General features: G+C 36.8%; 1 protein-coding gene across 2 annotated transcripts in view; it reads left to right on the plus strand.

Moving 5' to 3' along the window:
- Positions 1 to 22,466, plus strand: part of PDGFC (platelet derived growth factor C) — a 123,459-nt gene extending 100,993 nt beyond the window's left edge. For both annotated transcript variants that reach the window (XM_039551517.1, XM_039551518.1), the window contains 3 exons: positions 14,853 to 15,060; positions 19,945 to 20,162; positions 20,823 to 22,466. In XM_039551517.1, the coding sequence (XP_039407451.1) occupies positions 14,853 to 15,060; positions 19,945 to 20,162; positions 20,823 to 20,939 (543 nt within the window). In that variant the 3' untranslated portion in view covers positions 20,940 to 22,466. The remainder of the gene's footprint in view (positions 1 to 14,852; positions 15,061 to 19,944; positions 20,163 to 20,822) is intronic.
- Positions 22,467 to 23,777: the final 1,311 nt, after the last annotated feature.

Here is a 23,777-nt window from a genome sequence, read left to right on the forward strand (position 1 = left end):
AAATTCTGGCAATTTACATTAAATTTATGGTGATGTAGCTGAAATGACGATTTGTCTTCCCTCGTGTTCCCCAAGTGGTTAGTGCTCACGCATCCTAATTTGTTCATTCAAATCCTTGTTTGTCCACTGGAACTGCACAGATAATCTGAAAGATGCAAAGTAGCTTCAAATTAAATAGTAAATAGTGAAAGAAGGCTAAGAGCATGGTAATACTATCTTCTTGGCAATTAGGTATCTCAAATGTACAAACACAGAAAATATTTTCTCCAAATATAAGACTGAGTCTTCCTTCAGCAAAGCATGGTAGTCACCACAGTCACTTTACTCAACTTGTTTAACATTGCTTCATAAGTGTATTTCATGCAGAACATCTCAATTATGTTTCATTTTTGGTATTGAGAACCTTCAGAATGGGTTTCTGTTCTTATTTAAACAAACAGATCATTTCATGGGGCTTCACTGTGTAGGGCAGGTGGTAAAAATCTCACCACAATTAGCCCTGCAGATCTCGTCAATGAGGGTTCTTGACCAGTGTTTCCTTGCAAAATCCCTTCCCTCCCCCCTGCTACTCCCTCTTTTTTTTGCTCTCTTCTTGCAGTGTCTGTCCATCATGCCCTGGAAAAAACATACCACGATATATATTCGGTCATCAATGCTTGTAAAAAAATGTGTTCTTAATATCATCTTAATTTATCTTCTTATTTGGCTTATTTCTGAGATAGTGCTTTGTTGGGGATGCAAATGGGCGTTTTCAATGACATGGCTGTGAAGAACACTTTCTGACTTGGTAAAAGGATAAATTTGTGGTTAGACAGTATCTTTCAGTCCAGTAAGATAAGGCAAAAAATTGCTTTGTTTTCTCTCAGTTGAACCCCATGTTACACGATATCTGCAGTTCGCAGAAAGTCATATTTCTTACGGGCTGGAAAAATCAGGTGCAACCAGTGCCTCACAGTTTGGCTTTTTACTTAAACTGATAATAAGCCTCACATCTAACCACTTCCTAGATTGCAGTGAATAGCAGCCTGTGAAACCACAATTAATTAGAGTTTAGAAAACCACACTTTTTGATGTCTTGTGTTCTGTAATTAGCTCCATATATTCTACATTAAATCATCAGAAACTGACAGTATTGCTGAACCAGTGAACAGGAAAAATAAGAGACAGAGGGATATTTTAAGTATATATACAAGCAGAAAGGTATATTTCAGAGTGTAAATATTAATTTTTCAAAAGGGCGCTAATAAAGGGTACATGAGGGGAGTAGAGTGAGAGGTGCCTCTTTAAAAGGCTTTGCAACTCTTTTAAAATTAGGATTTTGAAACACAACATTAAAGAAAACCCTCAGCTCTTTTAAAAGTAACAGTAAGGTAGAGCAGATAGCAGCAGTTTGTAAATGAGTCATGATTAGTTCAGTGTTAGTGTGCAGCACTTCCTTTCTTGTGCAGGTGTTTTGAATTTGTAGCTTTCCAGCAGAGTGAACTTGCAAAACCAGAGTAGTGTGAAAGGAGATGAAGGTCTGTGCACATGGGGACATCCCTTTAAGTCAGTGTGACTGCTGACAGTTCTGGTGGCAGGGTTGGGGCCATAACTGATGCCTGAATAGATTTGTTTAAAATGTTACAAGGAAGATTAATGGCATGGTTGAGAACATAAGGCAGCATAATTTTCTGTCATTGCTGTTAAAAAGAATACCCATATCCATACTATGCTAGCAAGCCCAAATGAATATAATAATCTATCTATATCAATATCTACCTATCTATCTCTCTCTCTATCTCAAGATACTTGAGCTAGTTGACCATCAGACTAATTAGAGATAATTTGTTCACATCTGTGGACAGTGACATTGTTATAACTGAAGATATCAGGTTTAATGGAAGACAACTGATTAACCAGCAGTCTTCAGGAGAATTTTATTTTCTTTATATAATATTGGATTTGTTAATACTACAGGTTCATTACTTGGCAGATGCCATCTTTCCTTCTTTTCTTCTTTTTTTTTTAATGCGTGTCAAGGAAGGGGCTGAGAAGGAATTGGATGTACAAAGGAAAATCTATATTTATTCATTATAGTGAAAGTAATCAGGCTGCTTCAAAGATTTATTTCATTTTTAATAATACCAAGCATCAGGCTGAGGCAGTTGTTTATAGTGGTGCCTTAAAATTCAACCTATTCTATTTTAATAGATTTGTTCATGCTGTAAGCAGCACCAAATTTAATGGGAGACTATTAGAAATAGAAAAGAGCAGTCTGCTTTCAAACCATCTTTGAAGGATCAATTTTAAATAGCTTTGAAAAAGTAGAGCATGGCAGAAATGCATCTACTTTTATTTTATAGCTGATACTAAAGCCATCTTCTCAAGTGTGTTATATTACATACTGTTTTGAGGTTTCAAAGAAATTGTAAATGATACTGTCAAAGGAACTTCTGCTACTCCCAAGGAATCAGCTTTTAATAAAAAACCTGTGACTCCCTAAATTTCTTCAAGAGAAAGTAGCTAAATTAAAATCCAAAATTGGAGTAGTTTCATTCATTTTCCTATTCACATTTTAGTTAAGTTTAGTTAAGGTTGACATGCAACTGAAAAACCAAACATGTTTTTTCCACCAGCTATTCTATATTTAGGTATACTGGCATGCAGTTATTTATTTTTATTACACCATTAGTTTACCAAATCCAAAGGGTTAAAATGTGCAAATGGACAAATAGTTACTGAGGAAAAAAATTGTTTGGTTACATATCCAGAAGACCTTCTGTCATAGTTAGTCAACACAGTTTTTAAAATTATTTAGAATTAATTTGTGTCTAAAATTCAGCATGTCCCTCAGCATAATTTAACAGGTCTTCTAGAAACATCGAGTTTACCAGGTAGATGCTTTGTAATGCAATCACAGAGATGCAAGGCTCGAAAGGAACTCAGTGGGACCTTTTCTGAGCCATCGTCCTATTCTAAGCAGGGAGTAGATACACTAAGCTAATTCTTGCTAGATTCTAGTGCTGTTCCTGAACTCCAGGAATGAAGATTTCAGAGATTTCCCCAGTCATCTGTTGCACTCTTTCACATTGTATGAAATTTTTTTCTAACACTTAACATAAATAATTCCTGTCACTGATGGACTAGGGAACAGCTGATCATCTGATGCTCTTTTATGTGTTTGTTGTCTCCTGTCAGCCTGGTCTTGCCGAGATGAAAGTAAATTGTATCACTCAATCTTTTATCATGGTTCATTTTGTTTTCATCTTGCTCTTTCATGTGAATATCCTGTTCCTCTCTGCCTGTATCTAACAAGTGCTGGAGATAAATCTGAACACTGTATGTCAGCTGAGACCTCTCTAGCAGCTCAATATCTATTTTTATGAGGTTGTTCTGAAAATATCTGAATGAGATTTGTTTTTTTCGAACAGGATCCCATCATCTCTTATTCAGGTTTTGGTCCACTGTGACACTTCATTCTGCTTCAGACTCTACTTATGATTTTGTATTTATGCTTTTAATATTTTACTCCTAAATGCAAGGGATTTCAAAATATTTTTCTTAAACTTCTCTTATTAAGCATACTTTCCCAATTAATTTTGCCTTTTACTTGTTGTGTAATCACATTACTCTACTTGTGTGGATAGTATATATCAAAGTATAATGAAGTAACATGAAATGAGATTTAAGAAATACAGATAGAAGAAAATATGTAGGTAGAAGTGATACAGCTGGAAATTAAGTGTATGTCAGGACAACATTATGGTTAGCAGTATAGGACAATAAAAGCAAGCTCACAAGTTAGAAATCTGGCATGTTAAAATGGTGTGAGAATCTGTATGTGGACAATGTAGCCCTAGTCTCTACCATGCTTTCTGGGTTCTGATGTGTGTGCTATATATAAAACAAATCTAAATATGACAAGTACACAATGCAAAACATTTTCCTTCATAAATCTTAAAATATTTTACATTTCTAATGGGTTTGATGACACCAAGAATGGATACATGAGGACAGAGATGAGGTTCCTTCCCTGTAAAGTAATGCTTTGTTCAAGGACTTTTTTACCTTCAAGGCAGGACAAGCTCTGATTTGCAATGTCTGCTGTACAGGAATGTTGGGTGTGTTCGTTTTATTGTGATATGAAATGAACAGAAGGCTGTTGTGGAATTTAACATGTATACTGAAGGATCAAATTAAAGTAGTGTTCACTGTAGAAGTAATTTTCATTGTTCTTCACAAATACACTTTCCAGTTGTAATAAATGGTTATTCCTAGTGTGCAATGTTTGATGAACCTCCTGTGTATGTGCTGGGATAAGTAAACATTTTCTTAAGAACACCTATCCATTTCCCGTGGAGAACTTCCTAGAGGGAACTTAAAGAGCAGTTCATTCCCTGACTCCAAACACTTACTGTTGTTTTGTGTGTGTTTTGAGTAAAATGAAAAATTTTAAAAAAAGTCTGCAGACATGATGTCCTCTTACTATGGCTGGCCATATCCCCTGTCATGGAAGAATGTACAAAAACTTTTTTCTATTCAGAACAGCTGCACTTATGTTGACTGTTTATTCCTTGTCAGCTACTGTCAGTCAAGTAAGACCTAGAGCTCTGTGTACAGAAAATTTTAAAAAAGGCTTCTGTAAATCATAGATGTAACAGACACAAGCATTTCCTGCTTGAATTTTAGGTGTGTCTATAGATGTAGTGATTAATATTCACAGTAAGCCCATTTGCAACAAGATCTGAGCAAACATTCCTAAGACTACATCTACATGCCCACTGCAATCTGATTGTGGGAATCTCTTTTTGCATTGAGTCATTTGGGCACTGAGGATCTTAATTTACTGTTAGTTCAACTAAAATGCTACTCCTCCTTTTAGATGATAATTTCACATTTTAAGGAAAATTCAGGTTGTCCTGTTATCCTGACTGAGTAAAAAGTGTTCCACATTTCAGCCTGCAACAGGTACGTATACTGCAATTGCGTGGTATCAAAATTGCAGGGAAAGAAGCTAAGCTGTGGTGGAATCCTGCTCTGCTGATGTTCAGCTAAGTTTTGGAGCCAGGGTCTCTGTACACTAAATATAAACTGTAAAAAAAAAATATTAGGATATCATTATAAATACTGAGAAGAGAGATTCTCTTTCTTGCTCTTAGTATTTGATATATAAATCTTTATAAAATTTCCCTTCTAGAAGGGAATTGCAGGTATAATACAACATTCATCAAAATAGGACAACCTAGAAAATTACATTTAAGTTTATATTCATGAAATGAAGGTAAAGGGTTTATTTATACCAGCATTTGAAAAAACACTTCTTACTTTGTTGTCAACTCATGCATTTGAATGTCCACGAAAGAATATTTTAGTGCAAAGTGATGTCACTACTATTTAAAACAGTCATTAAATGCCCTACTGCTTTAATCTCAAGGACAGCTCAAGCACAAAACAGAAACAAAGCTACCTTAAGAGCTGATGTTTGAAACATAAAAAGGTAATTCCGGGTATATTCAGAAAGTAATAAAGCAATGAAATGTTGATATAGTTTTAGAAGGGTCTCTGTATTCTACTTTAACACCTCAGTGAGAGCAGTATGAGGAGAAAATATCACATTTATTGGAAAATTCAGCAAGTAATCAATATGGAATTCTGCTCTGAAAATGGGTACAGGGCTGCAATGACTTGTTAACAATGAGCTAGATTGAGCAGGGAATAAACTTTAAATGTCCTTAAATACTGTGATGAGTAGTTAATAAGGAAGAGTTGAAAGGAAGGCACTAAGACAGGGAGGACAGAGTTACTACTTAGGAAAGTGGTTTGTGTTTGCAAAACTGAGCCTGCAGGAATCAGCAGCAGTCCCACAAGATGTGAATATTAACCACCTGTCCTGCACAGAGGTTTGTCGAGGCAGGAGACTGCAGCCAGCATCCGACATCTGCAGGTCACTTGACCGAACTTGTAGCAAGCACTTACAGAAGGTGCACGTTCCCTCACACGTTCCACACCTTGTAAGGATTCACTGCAGCTGTTAATGTGTTTAGGAAAGTCCTGTGAATATAAAAAAGAAAATGTTATCAGACATGAAGGTTATGATTTCTTAGACATTGGGGGATTTGCCTGCTTTAGCACCTTGCTGCAAGCACAAGATCTTTCTCCAAAGAAAGATTTTATGAGATTGTGATGAGAGAAACTGTACTTCAGTAAATTGTTTTGGTACTTCATTTTGCCTGTACACAGTCTACTTTCAGTCATTTTCAGCAGGTACTTTATCTGTACAAACACACAAATACACTTCATACCCTTTTAAATGTGTATATACATGTTAGTATTGCCCATGATCTGAATTAGACTAAATATTTTTATTAAGCATTTAAATTGTACAAGACATCATCTACTGGGATTTAGCTTTTTAAAGTTGCAGTTGTAGTCCTTCCATATGCTCATGCATGAGACAGGAACAGCCAGATAGTTTTAAATGTATTCCATAAATCTGGTTTGAAAATGTTATAATGAGAGGTACTCTTAAGTTCAGAAACCAAAATATTTTGCAGTTGTTACTAGGATGCAAAAGGTAGATTTTTTCTTGTGGCATATATATATATAGTTACATGGAGTGGGGAGAGCTCACTCTAAATTTTGTTTAAAGTCTCATTTAGAAGAGAGAAATGTATAAAATGGAGAGAGTGGTCACTAATAATTAAGATTTTGGAAGTAGGTATAGTTTAAATGTTACTCTGCCACAAGTATACTTAATAGGAACCCAGAGTCTGGGATAATAAACCTAAAATTAGCTTGTATAACTACAGTAATTTGAAAATGATAAAAAAGACAAATTATTTCAGGAAGTAACTTGAGATTAAAACTGACATACTGATTCGACTTTGAAGCTTCTTGTCTTGGAGATAATCTATGCCTTAACTTGTTTTATACTGTTATCACAGGCTAAGTATTTGCTTTTAAATGCTTCCTGTTCAAGCCAGTGAAGTTCAACTTCATCAGGTCCTGCTTTCAGAATAGTAAGGCTGAGTCTTTGCCTATTGAGTCAAAATACGTCCAAGTCGTGAGATTTCTTGCATTTATTTGAGTCTTCTATCTAGAATACTATTCACTACCACATCCAGAAATTCCTAATGCAAGCAAATATAATTAAAAACCCATTACAAAGGTAGAAAAAAGGCATCAGAATTTGACTTCTGCTGCACGTATCTGGTTGAATCTGCAAGCTTTCTGGATTCTGGGGGTTGCAGGGGTTATTTGCTTCATGGTTTGAGATGGCTGCAGTTGCCAAAGATGCTGGCAACACAGCTTTCAAGCAGAGTTGTTCATACAGTTCTTCTCTCCTTAATTAGCTGAAAGAATAAATCAGCAAATGAAAGCTCTTACCCAAAAGAATACAAGAATCACTGGGTCATTTTGTAGAATAATGAATACTTCCAGTAAAGGAGAAGCAGGTAACTTTGTAGTGCTTATGAAATACTCATGAAGTAGCACATGCTGCTTCAGTGAGACTTACCAGATGGCACTGAAAAAATCAATAACATGCAACTGCATCCAAGAAAGATCGTTGTCTCTGTGTATATTATTCCTAGGAATAGAAACCTCTAAAACTGTCATGATGAAGTGTATTGACAATAAGATCTCCCATACATACAGTGCTGAGCATTAGTTTTCTTCTTTTTGCCTTTTAAATGAATTAGTGTGGCTTGTTACTGATACATGTGGTCACAGGAAAAATCAAAATGTATTTTTATGCGTATATAAACACGACTATTTATGTATACATACATAATTATAGAAATTTATAACTAAGCAATCACTAAAGTTTTTTGAAAATGGCTTCCAGAGATTATTGCTATTGATGGCATCCTTTGAGAGTTAATGAACTAGCTCTAGATGTGTCATCTCCGTCTTCACAGAGTGTCCCTCACACCTGTACTGTCTATTCCAAAAGGTGTCAGTACGCATACACTTCAGGCAGAAAGGTGCAATTTGCCAGAGGAGCACTGATGATTAGTGACATCCTGTGCTATTTCCATGCTGCTAGCTTCCTTGGGAGCACCTTGCAGTTGTTTCCAGCACAATTAGAATTCCAGGCCTCCTCTGTGAACTGCACAGAAACTCTATTTAGGGGAATATTTAAACATTTTCAAAAACCTTTTTATCTCAAAAGTTCAGCCTGAGGAAATGTTATGCTGTCAATTAAGCTATAAGACTGTTAGCCAACGTGACTTTTGCACATCTTTATTCTTTTATTCTGACCTGTGACAGGCAAAGCCAGAAAGGCACAAATGTGTTCATTTTCCCTTGTGATCTCTGTGATCTTTCTCCTGTTGGTGGTTTTGGAGAGCAGAAACTACACACTATTCGGAAAGCAACCCTCAAACTGCAGTAACAAAAATATGGATGTAGAGTTTGGAAAGCCATCTCTGGCTTTAATATGTAAATTGGTGCAAGGGCATGCATGGATTCTCAGCAAATGAGGTCCTCAGTGAGGTAAAAGGAAAACCCTGCATGCAGGTGAAGAGAGCCTGAACAAGCTTTTGGTAAGAGGCTGTAGCACACTGTAGGAACAGAAAATTTAGGGAGCCTGTGAAAGGCAGAGAGCTGGAGGCCCAGGAAAGAGGGGTGCTGTCATCCTGCAGTCTGGTTCTCATTTGCAGAAGCTGATTAAATTGAGGAGGGCTGGTACCCCTACCTGTGTGTCATTTGGCTGGCAGAAGTTGCACCCCTGAAGCGAGGGCAACTGAAGGAGAGGGATGTTAATTCAGTGCCACTGGAGCTTATTTCACCAGATCTACCTACTCAGCAGCCCCAGAGTGATGTGCCTCTCATGCAACTATCCTTGCTGCTGTGACAGTAACTTCAGCTAAAGCAGTAAAAAGTGCTGCAGTAGATGGGAGCTGTGGCAGCCTTCCTGACTTCCATCTCTGCCATGTACAATAAACACCCTTGCCTTCTTCCTGGTTTTGCCTGGAACTTGCCCAGCTACAGATCATCTCGCTTCCTTCTGCCTTGCAACTTGAACAGGACTAATAATTTCATAGGTGCGGTGCAGGTTTATGTTGTACAGAGATGTCTTTACAAATGAGAGACTTTCACAAGTGCTTTTTTTTGTACTGTATATATGCAAGCAAGTAAGTGTGTACTTTTTCAGGTAGGTCAGGATTTCTAGAGGCTTTTCACACCTATTACTGCATGTACTTACGGGAGAAAAGAAAGAGCTATTGTTACGCAGAGAAATTTGTGTCCTCAGGGCAAACTCAGAAGAGTTGGATATCTGCTTTCTCTCATAGCTTCTAATGATGCAAGTAGGAGGGTTACCTGTGATTATAAAGGAAGAAAACAGGCTCTTTATTGTGCATGTTACAAGAATGTGCATGTACTCTAAGTTTCAAAAGCATATCTTTAAATCTAAGCGGGACTTGAAGTGTTCTTTTATAATAATTAAAAAAGCTCTAAGGATATTTCATTAAAAGAAATATGGTATTTCTTTCAAATTACTGATCCTAGTTGGGTTTCAGAAGAGAGTAGGTTCCTTTGAGGTTTCCTATAGGGTCCCTTCTAGTTTGATTAAACTACACTGATGTTTATTAGTTTCTCTGAACTGTGCCAAGTGATGAATGGGTCATCACTCAGAAACTGCCTGACAGTGTTTTCTTCAAGACAAGAAATGAAAAAAAAAAAAGTGGGGATTTCTTTTGTGGGGCGGTAATTATTTTAGACATATTATTCAATACTTGTAAGTGTCCTGTCATGCCAAGTATTTGACTCACTTGTTTTTGTTTTTCCAGTCTTAACTTAGTGCTTGCATTATTAAACATGAAATTCCTCACTCCTGGTGGCAGCAACCTAACAATACTATTTCTTGCCTCTCCTTTAACTGGAAGAGGGTAGTGTTAGTACCTTGACAGTCCTATCCTAAGAAACAGGAGCAATATAAAGGCTTTTCTTAGGTCATGATAGTGCTTAAAAGCTGATCTTGTGTAGATTGTAGGTCAGTGCTGTTATGTTCTAAATTGTTTATCCTTGGAGCAGGTTAGTGCAAGGAAAGAACAGATGGATAGTGGCAAACAGAAAAGGTTATAATATCCAGTCTCATATCCAAATTTATACCTGGTATCACTCTAACACACTTCTAGATTCTTCAAGGTAAACCGATAATGAATATCTAATAAAAATTGGTTGTATTCATTCTTTCACAGAACTTGTGAGATCAAGTGTTACAAACCTGTATGCTGTGAAATTCCTGGTGCCAGAGTGACTCTAAAACTGTATTTGTGTTAGCAGCTGCTGTGCTTTCAGTTGTGATGACTTAGCTGTTGCAGATCTATGCTTCTTTTTCAGAAGTTTACCTCTTGTTTATAATGCAGCCACATATACAGTCATGCAAGGAGACAGTACTTCCAGATGCTTTACATTATGAAGGTTTGGCCTAAATACTGTGCTCAGGATAACACAAGAAATACATGTCAAAACAAGAAATTAATCATAGTCCTTCAAGTTAGACTACATGCTGAATAATACTTCAGACTTGAACTTCAACCAGATGATTTTAAATCTGTTTGTTGACATTTTTGTTCAGATCTGCTGCTTCAGTGAGGGTTGACTTCTGATTCTACTTATGGTAGTGTCCTACTCTTTTCCCTTTGAGAAAGAGGCTAGATGGGGTAGTTTTGATTCCTTTAACAGGGCACAAATAACATTGTGAGCACCATAAGATGCATTTTAGTCCCTAAATTTTTTTGGGGGTGCTGTTGTTATGTGTTATGTTCAGGGCTGTATAGTCCTGTGACATTAGTCAGTATTATTTCTGTCCTTTTTTCTGAGCCCATATCTTAAACTGTTGCCTAAATTTTGTCTATTGGCCTGTCTTGTATGTTTGTAAACAACTTAGGGGATTTCTGTACGGTATTTGTTTTGATAGAGCAAAGTGCACAGAAGATAGAGCAAAGTGCACAAAGTGTACAGAAATACAATATAAACAAACCTGACAAAAATTCTGTTTGATCCAACACTAATTGTCATTCTTGGCTGTTTTACAGGCCAGCAGAAGCTCAGTGTTTTCTGCTCTGGTCTTCATCCTGAATCATTTTAACTAACAGTAAAGATGCAACTGTTTGTCTCTATCTTGCTTTTAAGCATATTTATGCTTATTAAAGTAATTTGAAATTGTTTCCTGGGTAGGAAAACAGAAACAAACCACAGAATTTTTTTTTTTACTAGAGGAATCACATAGAGAACTTCATGTATTTTTCAAATCTATCTTGACAGAAATTATTCATGCTCAGGAAAAAAAAATAAGGAAGGTGATCTCAAACCTAAAACATTGGTATGAGTTGAGAATGTGTTGCTATGACAGAAATAGTGTTTACTGTCAATTAGTATTTATTATAGCAGAGCTTGGAGAACATCACTTCCCAGAAAATGGTTTCCATCAGGAAAGATATGTTGGAGAGCTGCTATATTTGGACAGCAGGAGTGTCTTTTGTCTTGGGTTATATCTCCCCTGTCAGATAAATAAATCTGTTAAAGCCTGATTATTTTCTAGCTGACCCGTTAGTGGCGACATGACAAAGTTCTGTGGACTAAATTAGGTGATGCCATCTATAGAATAGATGTGCAGTTGACAGATGGCTGCTTCATTATAAGATCATCTTCATTATAAGATCATCTTCATTATCTCCATCAAAGTTGTGCAGCCAAACAGCTAGAGATTATCCATGGTCCTCCTGGGAGGCTTCCACACCACCATTCTGCAGTGAAGTGGCTTCTCTCTCTGACACCCACTGAGTACTGGTGTCATAGCCCAGCACAGAGAGTGCATTGAAAACACCAGTGTGTGTCAGACACGCAGGTGGAGTGAGGCGTCCGAGTAGGATTGCCTAGAGAGATGTAGATTAAATTGCAACAGGAGTGATGGACTTCCTATAAAGTGAATGAAAGCTTCAGGTAAGAAGCATTTCAGCATTTCTAAGTTGCAGCTATGTTGTTACGTTTCAGAGTTATGCTGAAGTTCTGTAATGCTTGTTCTAAAAGGTGTGTACCATCAGTGAAGTTGAGTTTTCATTTCTTGTATCAAGTCATTTCTCCTTTCCTCTCTGAGAGTAAAACCTTACTGCATGTGTAAACACTACCTATAGATGACAAACTTCGAAAAAGTCAAGTGAGATCATAAATTGTATAGAATTCCAATGTATAATTTTAGTCACTGGAAGGAGTACTGCTTATGCTGCCCTAGATGTTCTGTCCAAAAGATTTAAATTATAAAATAAGTAGTACCTACTAGCAAGTAAAAACAATGTAGAATATAATTAGAAGTACCATTTATATTGAACAGTTTATTGAATTGAGATTTCATAAAGGTTATGTCACAAATACAATTTACAGCATTTATAGCTTTATTATATCAATTATCTTTAATCTTTGGTACATTTTAACTGTCATATAAATTGACTAACTGTAAAGATTATTAGGAAAAAACATTCTTAATCTTGAGATTCAAATGACTTTATTCTAAAACATTCATCTTCAAAGTTGTATAATTTTGCTGTTTCAATTACTTTTTCGTTCTGTTTTGGGCTGCCATGAGAATGACTAGAAAGTGATGGCAACGTTAATTGTGTTACCATTAAGTGCAATGATTCACCATATCCTCACAACATTTTAACTCAGGCAAATGACCACTGAACCCAGAGTACCATAAACTGAGTGATTACTTGCTACAAATGTACTGTTTAGCAGTGCATGTTATAAGTTGTAAATATGGAAATAGATTGTAGACCAATGCATTTTATTCTAGAATCCACCTGTTTTTCTGGCAACAAAAATCCCACCAGAAGTAAGACGCTCAGGTAAATTCTTCAGATGGAAACAAAATAGAGGATTCTTTTTTTTTTTTTTTTTGCTTCAGTTATTAGTTCTGCCATTGATTTTGTTTTTCACGTTAGTAAAACCCTGCACCTTCATACCAGGAAATGTGACTGTTACATCACTGTGGAGAAAAACAGGAAGAAAAATTTTGGAATGTTTATTTTTTTGACCATCCGAGTTCCAGTGTCACAGCACTGTTCTGAAGCTTGCTGAGTAGCATATTTTGCTAAGAGCAACTATTTAAATTACAGACCAGAATCTGTTGCTTTATTATCATAACATAATAGATGAATCAACATGTTGCTATTTTTAATGTGGGCAATGGAGAAAAGAGAAAAAGAAATATTTTAATATTTTTAAAACCACATTCATCCAGAATGGGAGGGAAACAACTGTTTCACCAACTCTATTGGAAAAGATTAGCAAGATGAAAATATGGTAAAGTTAATAGTAGCAGCACACTTAATCTATGTTTTGTATTCTTTTTGCAAGACTTCCAGTTAAAAAGCAGCACAAATTGTTCTGGTGGCTGCATTTCTTGAGGTTGTAGAGAGGGAAAGCCTTGAAGCAAAAAATAGGAAGGCTGTGGTGGTTACTTCCATTTGCTGCTCTTTCAACCACACATTTAGCTGAAACCAAAACTGCATATTTAATAGAATTTAGAGGACAAAAAATAAATATTATTATTGGTATGGAATACAGCTACCACAGGCATATATATTTTAGAAAACTTCTGCTGAGTGAGGAATGTTGCAAGAATTATTTTACTAAACCTTTTTTTTCCAGCATAACTGTTAACATTTCTCATCAATTTCTCTGATCATTTTGTGAAGGTAAATGAATACCTACCATTGATCTGACATTACAGATTGAAAAAATTACAGTATATATACACTTCACATTGCAGTGCTGAGAGTGCCATTTTGACACTAAGTGGTACGAGAATTTTTAAATATAGATATTGATATAAACACATATTCTTCTCCTTCCCATCTCCTAAGCTGGCAGCATATTCAAATTTTTCTGCATCTGTCTTACATGATCCAGATGAATTGCTCTGGTGCAGTACTCTGGACATTAATATCTGCATTGATGTCTGCATACAGAAAAGACTAAAGAAACTTACAGGGCTGCAGAAACAGCTTCCTATTTAGGCTTCCCTTCCTGCCTTTTTAAATTCTTTTGAAAATACAAATTAATGGATAATTTTAAAACAGACTGTAGAGTGAACAAAAACAGACGCCTCACTTTGCTTGAATTGTGTGTGACTAAGTAGTCCTGTCCAGTGAGCTTGTCAGTGAGATTTGTGCTGTGGTAAAGTACTTTCTCAGGACTCAATTTCAACATTTAAATACTTTTGATTTCATTTGAAACATTTTTTTCTCTTCGTAACGGAGAAATCATTTTACTTATGCCAGATGTTGTTATTATTCTGTTCATTACTGTTTAATCAGAAACATATTTCTTATTACTGTATGAAACACATCTGGTGCTTTTTGTTATCTATAGATGAGAGCAAGAATATTTGCTGTCTTCATACTGGGGTATGTTAATATTTTGCATTGAAGCACAAGAAGACAAAGATTGTGGCTAAGTTTCTGAGGAAAGGCAGAATGTGGAATGTTTCAGATTCCTAGAGGGGTACGGGAAATGCCTGTAATGGGGTCATACTTTTAAATCACCCTTTGTTCTATTTCTAAAGTCCCTTCCGTCACTCAGTAAACATCTTCAAAGGACAGGTGTAGTGGCATGCTGGCTGCAAGGCTGGAAATGTAAGAAGTAGGAAAACTGTGTAGTGGAAGTTTGTTTACAATTATTGCTAAAGAATAATTAGGTACTTTTTGACTCTTGTCATTTGTCTTATTAGATAAACTGTACTTTGGAAACAAGCTATCCACTTATAAACTTTCCCAGCTATGTAACTTGGTAAAGTACAGCACTTTGTCAGAGCAGATGCATTAACCCTCTGACTGGTGCTCTTCTCTTGGCTTTGATTGCAGCACCACACAGAAGCACCCAGCCCATCCTTGCTACCCCCATCAGCCTTGCCCTTGGATGTATTAAACAATGCTGTTGCTGGATTTAGCACTGTGGAAGACCTTATCCGGTACCTTGAACCAGATCGGTGGCAACTGGATTTGGAAGATTTGTACAGGCCAACGTGGCAACTTCTTGGGAAAGCATATATTCATGGGAGGAAATCAAGAGGTAACTTACTCTTCTGTCTGGCCTTGCAGCTTTCTACGGGTATGATTTCTTGACAAAGAATTAAGAGCATTCTTCACCTTGAGTTTTGGTTCCAAGAAAGGAATATGTTAGAAAGAGAGCACATACCACTGTTGTTAGCTGTCCTCACCACTGTATTATTTAAAAAAGGACAATAGCTAAACTCAAAACTCAAAGGAACTTAGCAGGATAAGGCAGCAAAGGGGCAAAAAGAAAAGAAGCAAACACTGTAGTGAACCTGTGAGATCTTTATTTCCATAGAGTAGCAGGGCATCTTGATGGGGTAACATATTTGAATTTTTTGTGTTTCTTTTTTCTTATGGAGAGCAAAAACTGTATTTTTATTTGGGGTAGGTAATGTCTTACACTTATTATATCATGGGACCAATTGTTTATTTCCCTAGAATTTTTCTAGTGTCTACATGAAATGAATTAAGAGCAATTACCTAAATGTTTCTCTTTGATGACACCGCAGGAAATACCATGTGTCCATGTCTGGGTTGATCATGCAGTTGTCAACTTAATCAGAAGTAAAGTAGATTGTGTTTTCAAAATTTGTAGATCTATTGATCAGCAAGTCATTTTCTTCCATCTGCATTTTACACTCATGAATTTCCTGCCACATGCCATCCCGATACCACCCACTATTTCATGTTTATGAGTTCCATGTGGATGAATAGCATGAAGGCAATACCACCTTCCTTGCCCACCATCCATCATGAAAAGGAAGACATATGAGCATAACTGAACAGACTTCCCTGTTGGTGGTGTAAACTAGGTTATCATCTGATCAGCAAGAAAAGGGAGGAAGTAGAACCTTTCATAGCTGAAATGTAAGGGTCTGACAGTTAATTCTTAGATCAGAGCCAAAAAATCATCCTTTGTCTACCCTATCTGTATTGCTATAGCTGTGCATAGAGCAGCTAAACTAGGATCCAGAGAGGAAGAAATATCTCTAAAAGCCCTCAGATAGTCATTTAACACTTCCTTAATTAGATTCAGTATTTGCCAAATGCATGCCATAAGCACACAGTAAGTGGGAGAAAAACAAAATGCAAGTGCTGGATAACATCTATATAGACAAAAGCAACTCCCTGCAAGACACATCTTAGAAAGAAACTATCAGAGTAAATCTTTTAAAGACTTCTAATTAGATGCTGAAATAGATTTTTCCACTGAATAAACATATCATGGTATTGCCACACTTGTCTTAGAGGGACCACCCTCAGACTGCATTACTGAGTCTGTAATATAATAGCCTGAGGTGGAAAGTATGTCCAGTTGAAATGCCATAGGACTATTCAATAGATAGGAAAGCAAAACCTTTTTCTTCTTTTTTCTTTTTTTTCCCCATGTTATTCTCTCAAGCAGCATGTTTGCCGTATTTCAAAACCTTTTTAAGAAATGTTTGTGGGAAGAGCATGTCCTAAAATTTTTGGTTTTATTCAAACTCTTTGATTTCATGATTAGATCAGTTTCATTTTTACAGTGTTTCAGTGTGAAAGCTAAATTACTGTCCTGCTTTCATAAACATGTTATTAAAAGTGTATCTTACTTTACATGGAGAACTGTCCTCTACTCCTACTTAATAATTTGTATGAAAAAGACTATATTTAGACAACCTAAATTCCAGAGAACTTCTGTCTCTGATGTTTTCTCTGGATAAAATGCTTCCAAAAACTACTAGTCAAAAAAGAAGAAATACCGAGTTCAGAGGCTTTGATGTCTAAATGTAGTCCTAAATCCTTCTATACTATTAAAAATGCTTAAAAATAAAATATATTTTGCATTGCAAAAAAAAATTATCCCATCACTTCCCACTGGAATCTATGTATAATCATTAGATCATATTCCAAAATCTCCTTAAAGAGGAAAAAAATAGTCACAATCAAAGCATAGTCCTTAGCAGTTGTGTTTTTCATACAGTTATGTGACTTTTTTTTCTTATACCCCACTTCTTGCTTGAGATTTTATGACAGCTCCTATTGTAGAAGCCAGGAAGAAACTTAGATTCCCAGCAACATCTCCAAAGTGCTTAGGAATGAAAACCATTCTGCTGCTATCTGTGCTCACACACAAGTGCCCCAACCAGAATTTAATTTGTTTCATTGACTTTGAGAGCAGTATCCAGCTGGAAAAATGTTTTGGGAAAGAAGTTTCCCTGTGGTACTCAATACACATCCCAGAAGATGCCAGAAAATTGCATTGCCAGTTGTATAATGCAATTAATTTCAGGCTCATGTGAACATGGATTAGTTCAGTTGCATGTGCCAGTGAAGGCACATTCTTGAAATGCACTTTACTGTAGGCATACCTTCGTCTACATTTTTTCTCCCTTTTTCTCCTTCTCTTATTTTTATTTTAGTGTTTCCCATCTATGTGCTACTGCAGAGCCTTTCACTCCTCCTGAGCTAGTGCTAGACAAAAGAACCCTGAATGTTGTGTCAAACATGATACATGAGTGGAAGCCGAGTTGAAGGAGTGTTTAAATGTTCACATTATAACAGGTACTGTAACTCAGTGCACTTGGGAAATCCACATAACCTTCTATTGTGGTTAAGTAAACACTTTTAGGGGAATATATACATTCTCTCATCTAGCTTCATGCCCACAGTGTGTTAAAATAAATTTTGAACAGACAGCTACTCTTTGAAAAAATAACAGCTTCATTCACACACTTCAAAGAAGTGATTATATAAGCACTAGATAAATTTGCCACAGACCTTTTAATGAAATTGAATTACATAAGGTAGGGCAAGGGTTCATTGTGAGGTATCATAGCAATATACCTTAGTACATTTTAAAGCATGGAAATCAAACATGACATTTGTTCATCTCTCCTGAAGCCTGTTTTAACAGTAAAGCACACTGGAAGATATCTGCTAAGAGCTGACTGTGTGTTCTCCAACAGATCCCTTTTAAAATTAATGTCTGCAGGTCTGAGGGGTTGAGTTCAAATTAATTCCTTTCTTGTGACAAAATATGTAACATGCTGCTTATTTTAGTGCATTGCCCTTTTCTCTAGAACTACAGCTAGTTGTAGGTATGGAAATTGATGCATTTCTCTGCTGCTGCCAGAAGGCAGGAGGCAGCAGAGAAGGACATCCACACACAAGAATCTCTCTCCCTCTGCTCCATGGGCCTGCTGGAAGAGGTGTCAGTGCCCAGGTTCCACTTTCAATATCTCATGGTGAAGGGCTGAGCAGCACATAAGCTTAGCTTCTTCAAACTCACTGCACCAAGCATATCAGTCTCTGCAGAAACAATCTTCCAGTAGAAAGTATTAGCAGAACTAGCACTTCTCACAGTGTGCTTCAGGCATTTTATCCTCATTCAGACAGTTCACTTATTACATGTTTGAAAACGTAACAGAAGAAAGAAGTACTCCATTCCTGTCCACAGTCCTTGATTAATGGAGGTAGACACGTCCACCCTTTAAGTGACTCAGCCTAGAGCTATTAGCTGATCAGAAGGGCTTAAATAATTTCTGATTTCTCACAGTGAATCTCTCCCCCGGAAGTTTTGTCTCTCTTTTCCTCTGCTCCCTTCTCAACTTTCTCCAAGGAATGCTCTTGCAGTGTGGGAGGCAGGCTGGGGTCCTATCAGTAACTTTATTGGAGTTATTGCACACTCCTTCCTCTTAAAATTCAGTTTGTTTATTTAGGACCCTATGTTAACCCGATAGTGATGGAATGAAGTGCCCCAGCTTGGCATTCACTGTGAGTGCAAGCAAAGAAAAGGCTTCAGTGTGTTTAACTGACCTTTCACAACAATAAATCCTTACTTATGGATGCCAGTATATGGATATGGCCTGCAAAAGAAATGTTTGAAGGAACATGGATTGAAATTCCTTCCCAAAGATCTGCTCCTGGGAGACCACCAGTGAGCAACTGTGCTAAAGAAATACAGCGTCTAGATTTTTTTATGTCTTATGTGTCTTTTTTTTTTTTAATTCCAATTTTAACTGCTTCTTTCAAGGCTTGTTATTTCTTGACTATGCAGCTAAGATGAACCTAAGGGAGTTTGTTTTCTTTTGGATCTTTTCATGAACTTGCTGTTCAACCATTGGCATGGTATGATACAGTGGAAACAGTTTATAGGGAAACCGGTGCCAAATATTAATATCTTTAACTTGCATTTCGAGTTAGGTGCTTACAAGGAGGAACTTTTATTTAAGACACATCAAGAGAAAATGAAACCAGAGAAGCAACAGAAATTCATATATATGCTGCTATGAAGAGGGAGGAGGAAATGGAGCCTACTAATAGTTATATAGATATACAATCTTGTGCACTTATTTATTCTGTGCAGAATTCCCTGATGATGACAACTTCTTGAAGTTCTTAGTCCATAAAAGTGACTTCTGCTTAGATATGAATGGTTTCATTCTTTCTTATACTTAACAATGCCTTAGCAAAGAAGCAATAGTTGAAATTTTAACAAGGAAGAAGTTTGAATGCTTTATGCAAGTGAATTAAAGTTGTTGAAATTTTGCAGGATTCTTAATTGCTCTGTGTGTGTTTCTCCAATCCAAAACAACTCTAGTAAGCAACAGTGGAGCTCATAGTATTAGTGTGAACAAAGTGAATTCCATTAGCGTTGATTTGATGAAACACATACTGGAACGTAGTAGTCAAATCTTGCTTTAATTTGAACCAACTTTGCCAGTTTTAAAATAATTGGTGAACAGCAATCATTCCATTTAAGTTTCCTGGTATTCACGCAACTGCAGTATTATACTTTCGTGCTGAACCTGGTTCACAAAGGTGAACCTTCCTCATGGGTTCTGCACTGCTGAAGTTTACTTACCACAGATGAACTTGGATTGCAAATCAGGACAGCACCATTTTCTCTGTCTCTTTGCAGTGGTGGATCTGAACCTCCTGAAGGAGGAGGCGCGGCTGTACAGTTGCACTCCTCGCAACTTCTCCGTGTCCCTGAGGGAGGAGCTGAAGAGAACTGACACCATCTTCTGGCCACTGTGCCTGCTGGTGAAACGCTGTGGTGGAAACTGTGCCTGTTGTCAACAGAGCTGCAATGAGTGCCAATGTGTGCCAACAAAAGTCACCAAAAAATACCATGAGGTATGCACTATTTTTACATTTGCATGTTTGGAAATACTGAAAGCAAATTAAGGAGTTTATTTTTAATAAAATGAGTGCACCAGTATTAATGTTTTAATATTTTATTTATTACACTTTTAGTAAATATATTTTTCACATTTTAATTAGATACTGCATTGAAAAAAGTAAAATATTTCTTGTTAGTATACTTTTCTTTGCAACTATTAATTTATTTCTGAGGTATTTACTGGTGCGGTTCAGACACATCACAATCATACCTTTTGTTCATCTTTCTGTAGTGGTAGATATCAACTTTATGAAGAAATAAATATTTGTTCATTTCCATTGCTATAAATTGATAGCTAAAATTATTTATGATAGAATTATTAATTGGGTTAACTCTACTGTTGGCTCTTAAATAAAATTAAGTGAAAATCTGAAACTGCAAGACCCTTCTTTGATAAAGCAACATGATTTAATCATGTTCAACATGATTTAATAAATTTTGTAAACAGCTTGAGGTAAAAGCAAAAATAGTAACGAGTGGGTGGAATTAATGAAGAAATTCAGTTTTAATACACTTCATGTCATCCAGTGTGTTTCCAGTGCAATCTAAGTCATAGTCTAGGTGTATGATGAAGCACTTGCTGTTTTCTTGATGCTTGGCTTCTTCTCCTTCAGGTTCTTCAGCTGAAGCCAAGGATTGGTGTCCGGGGATTGCATAAATCATTGACAGATGTACCCTTGGAACACCATGAGGAGTGTGACTGTGTGTGCAAAGGGAATACTGAAGGATAAACATGATTTAATTGTGCTGTTTTCTTTCAAAGCACATTCAATCGATGGCTGATTCTATTATGGGGCTTGTGCATTATCTCCTTCTGTAATCTCAGTTGTTTGCTTTGGGGATCTTCCATCTTGAAGATTTACAGTGAGCTCTAAAAAGAGGAGAAGCCAAACTGGGATTATATGTTGTGTGACAGCTCTGTTTGGAGGCCCAGTGAAAGGATGGGAGAAAGGCATCAATGAGGGATTTAAAATATATGTATTGTTGTTGTTCCCCACAATTTTCTTGGCAATACATGGATTTATAATTTAGGAGTAAAAATAGAGTTAGAAGGCTGACATCATGGAGACTTGATCCTGCTGGCTGTCTCATTTCTGCAGCTCGAGTACATCTGGCCTCTGGTTGAAAACACCTGAAATCTTTCTGTGTTCAGCTACTCCTACGTACTCTAAATCAAAGCATTCTCTGTTGTATAAACTTGGGTTAAAACAGACTGTCTTTTTCCAAATTAAATTTAATTTGTCTAATGCTGGTAGGAAGGACTGGATTTTTCCATATGCTCTAGTAAAGCTCCTGCCTTTTAGAAGGAAGACTGGACAATAACGTGAGCTAAGGAAGCAAACATTGAAAAGAACAGCGCCTTCATTCTTACTACTATGGCTGATGATTTTTTGTTTGTGTGTTTGTTATTTTTTATTGTGTACATTTTTATACTCTCCTTTTGACAATATAACTATTTGCTTTTCTAAACTTGTTAAATATATCTATTTTTACCAAAGGTATTTAATATTCTTTTTTTTTATTACAACCTAGATCAACTATTTTTTAGTTTTGTGAGACTTTAAAGCCAGATTTATACAGTTGGAGGAACAGAGATGTGGTTACAGTGGGAAAGAAGCGTGATCTCTTTGTGGTTTGTTCCAACATAGTGAAAAGTACAGTTTTTCACCTGAATGCACAGTAATATTAGAGATGTGTGGATGAAGCTCTAAGCTTGCTAGCTCCATGAGACTAAAAATATGAGAGACAGAGGTTACTATAACCGGTTTCAGAAGCTGACTTTAAAAATTCCCTCTCTCCATACTGGCCTTTGTTCAGGTAGAGAAGAAATGAGCATAGATAGATGCATTCTGGCTTGTTTAACTCTTTAATTTCTTTAAAGTAGAATGACCTACAATGTAAGACAAGAAAGCAGTGGCTTGCAGCTGTCATGATGCATCATGGTCATGGGAAGGCAGCCTTGTCAATGTTGAAGTGTATGGTTTTCCATTGGCAGAAATAGCTGTTTAAGTACTGTTCACTCACAGGAACATAACACTCTGCAGTGCAGTTTGATGAACTATGGTATTGTTCTTCTGTATGTTATATTCTTTAACCAATACACTTATCCCACCCTATGCAAATTGAAACGGAAACAATAAAGTATTTTGCTTGTAAAATGCTTTAATATTATGCCTAGTTTATTTTTTTGACTATTGGATTTTCAGATTGTAATGAATCACAAAATAAAGTAATAATGCTAATTTTGGGAGAATAAATATTTCAGTGTGGTCGCGTATTTGTACCTGTCAATATACAATCTAATGGGAAAAGTTAGGATGGTGATTTTCTCCTTACCATGTTGAAAGTCAGCTCTTGAAACAGAAGATTTCTGTTGCCAAGACTTTATTCTGTTGCTTTATTAATTCTGCATTACTGGAAATCCACAAGAAGAGAAAGGAGAGGAATTAATGTGATGCTATTTGTATAAACATTCAAAATGTTCAAAATTGTGTGGATGTGAAGCCATCAGATTGAAATAACATCTTCTGTTATTGTTTCCATAGTGAAAATGAATTCTGATGAAAATTTGGTTTTTTGCAAGTTGGTATGACTTTCTGATACCAGTTCTGGAAAATACTCAGGTGGCTTCTTATTTTGTCCCCACCCTCAAACTCCTACTCAATAAGAAAAATATCTGGTGTAAATGTGACATATAATTATCTAGTCTGAATATTAACCCTGTGTCAGAATTCAGAATTATGGTCACAAAAGAAACCTGGTTTACTTGAGTTTTGAGTCTTCGACCAGAAGTGTGTTGCAGGGATGTTGGGGATGTTTTTGCATTAATGTTGTCCCCCTTTTTTTTTTTTTATTTAAAAAGTTTTTGAACAGCAAGTCAAGGTAAAGACAGAAATCATAGCCTCTGGAATCATAATTCAGCAGAAGAATCAAAAAATGTAATTCCATTACAGAAATTTGTGCTGGGGGAAATGCAGGGGGTCTTATCCTCTCTGTAGACTTGCTAGGAGAAGAAGTCCAGTCATGAATTTTGGGGTAGATATTTGGTGGCGGCAGAGTAATGGGGAGTTTCTGGAACCATGTGGGATTATGGAGAGTAATGTTTTCCAAATGTCACAAGTAGTTTTTTGTACTGCCCTCCTCTGGCTCACTTTCTTCCTTGCCAATTTCTTGAACCAGTTTCCTTCCCAACTGCTTTCTATGGACCTGCATCTGAGCTCCTCACCCCTTTGCTCCTTGTATCCCAGCTTCACAGGGCTGTTTCTCTTTTCTGACCCAAAATCAGCATCCTTTCTGTTTGCCACCCTCTTGTCAAGCACCATTGAGCTCTGTGCCTCCCCCTCGGCTCCATGCTCAAGCTTTGTCTTCTCACCACTTTTGCCTAGACTTTGTTTTTGGACGTTCAGGACGTTCAGGAGATTTGGCACTCCACCTCCTCCCTAGCTGAAAGAGTCTGGGCAGGCTCATTTCTCCTGCAGGAGGGGGTGTGGGAAAGGCAGCAGCTGAGGGGAGCAGTGAAGGGTGCAGTTCTCCTGCCTGGTGCTGCAACCTGGGTCCGGCCAGGCAGA

This window comes from Corvus cornix, chromosome 4 (assembly GCF_000738735.6).
Source record: "Corvus cornix cornix isolate S_Up_H32 chromosome 4, ASM73873v5, whole genome shotgun sequence".
NCBI lineage: Eukaryota > Metazoa > Chordata > Aves > Passeriformes > Corvidae > Corvus > Corvus cornix.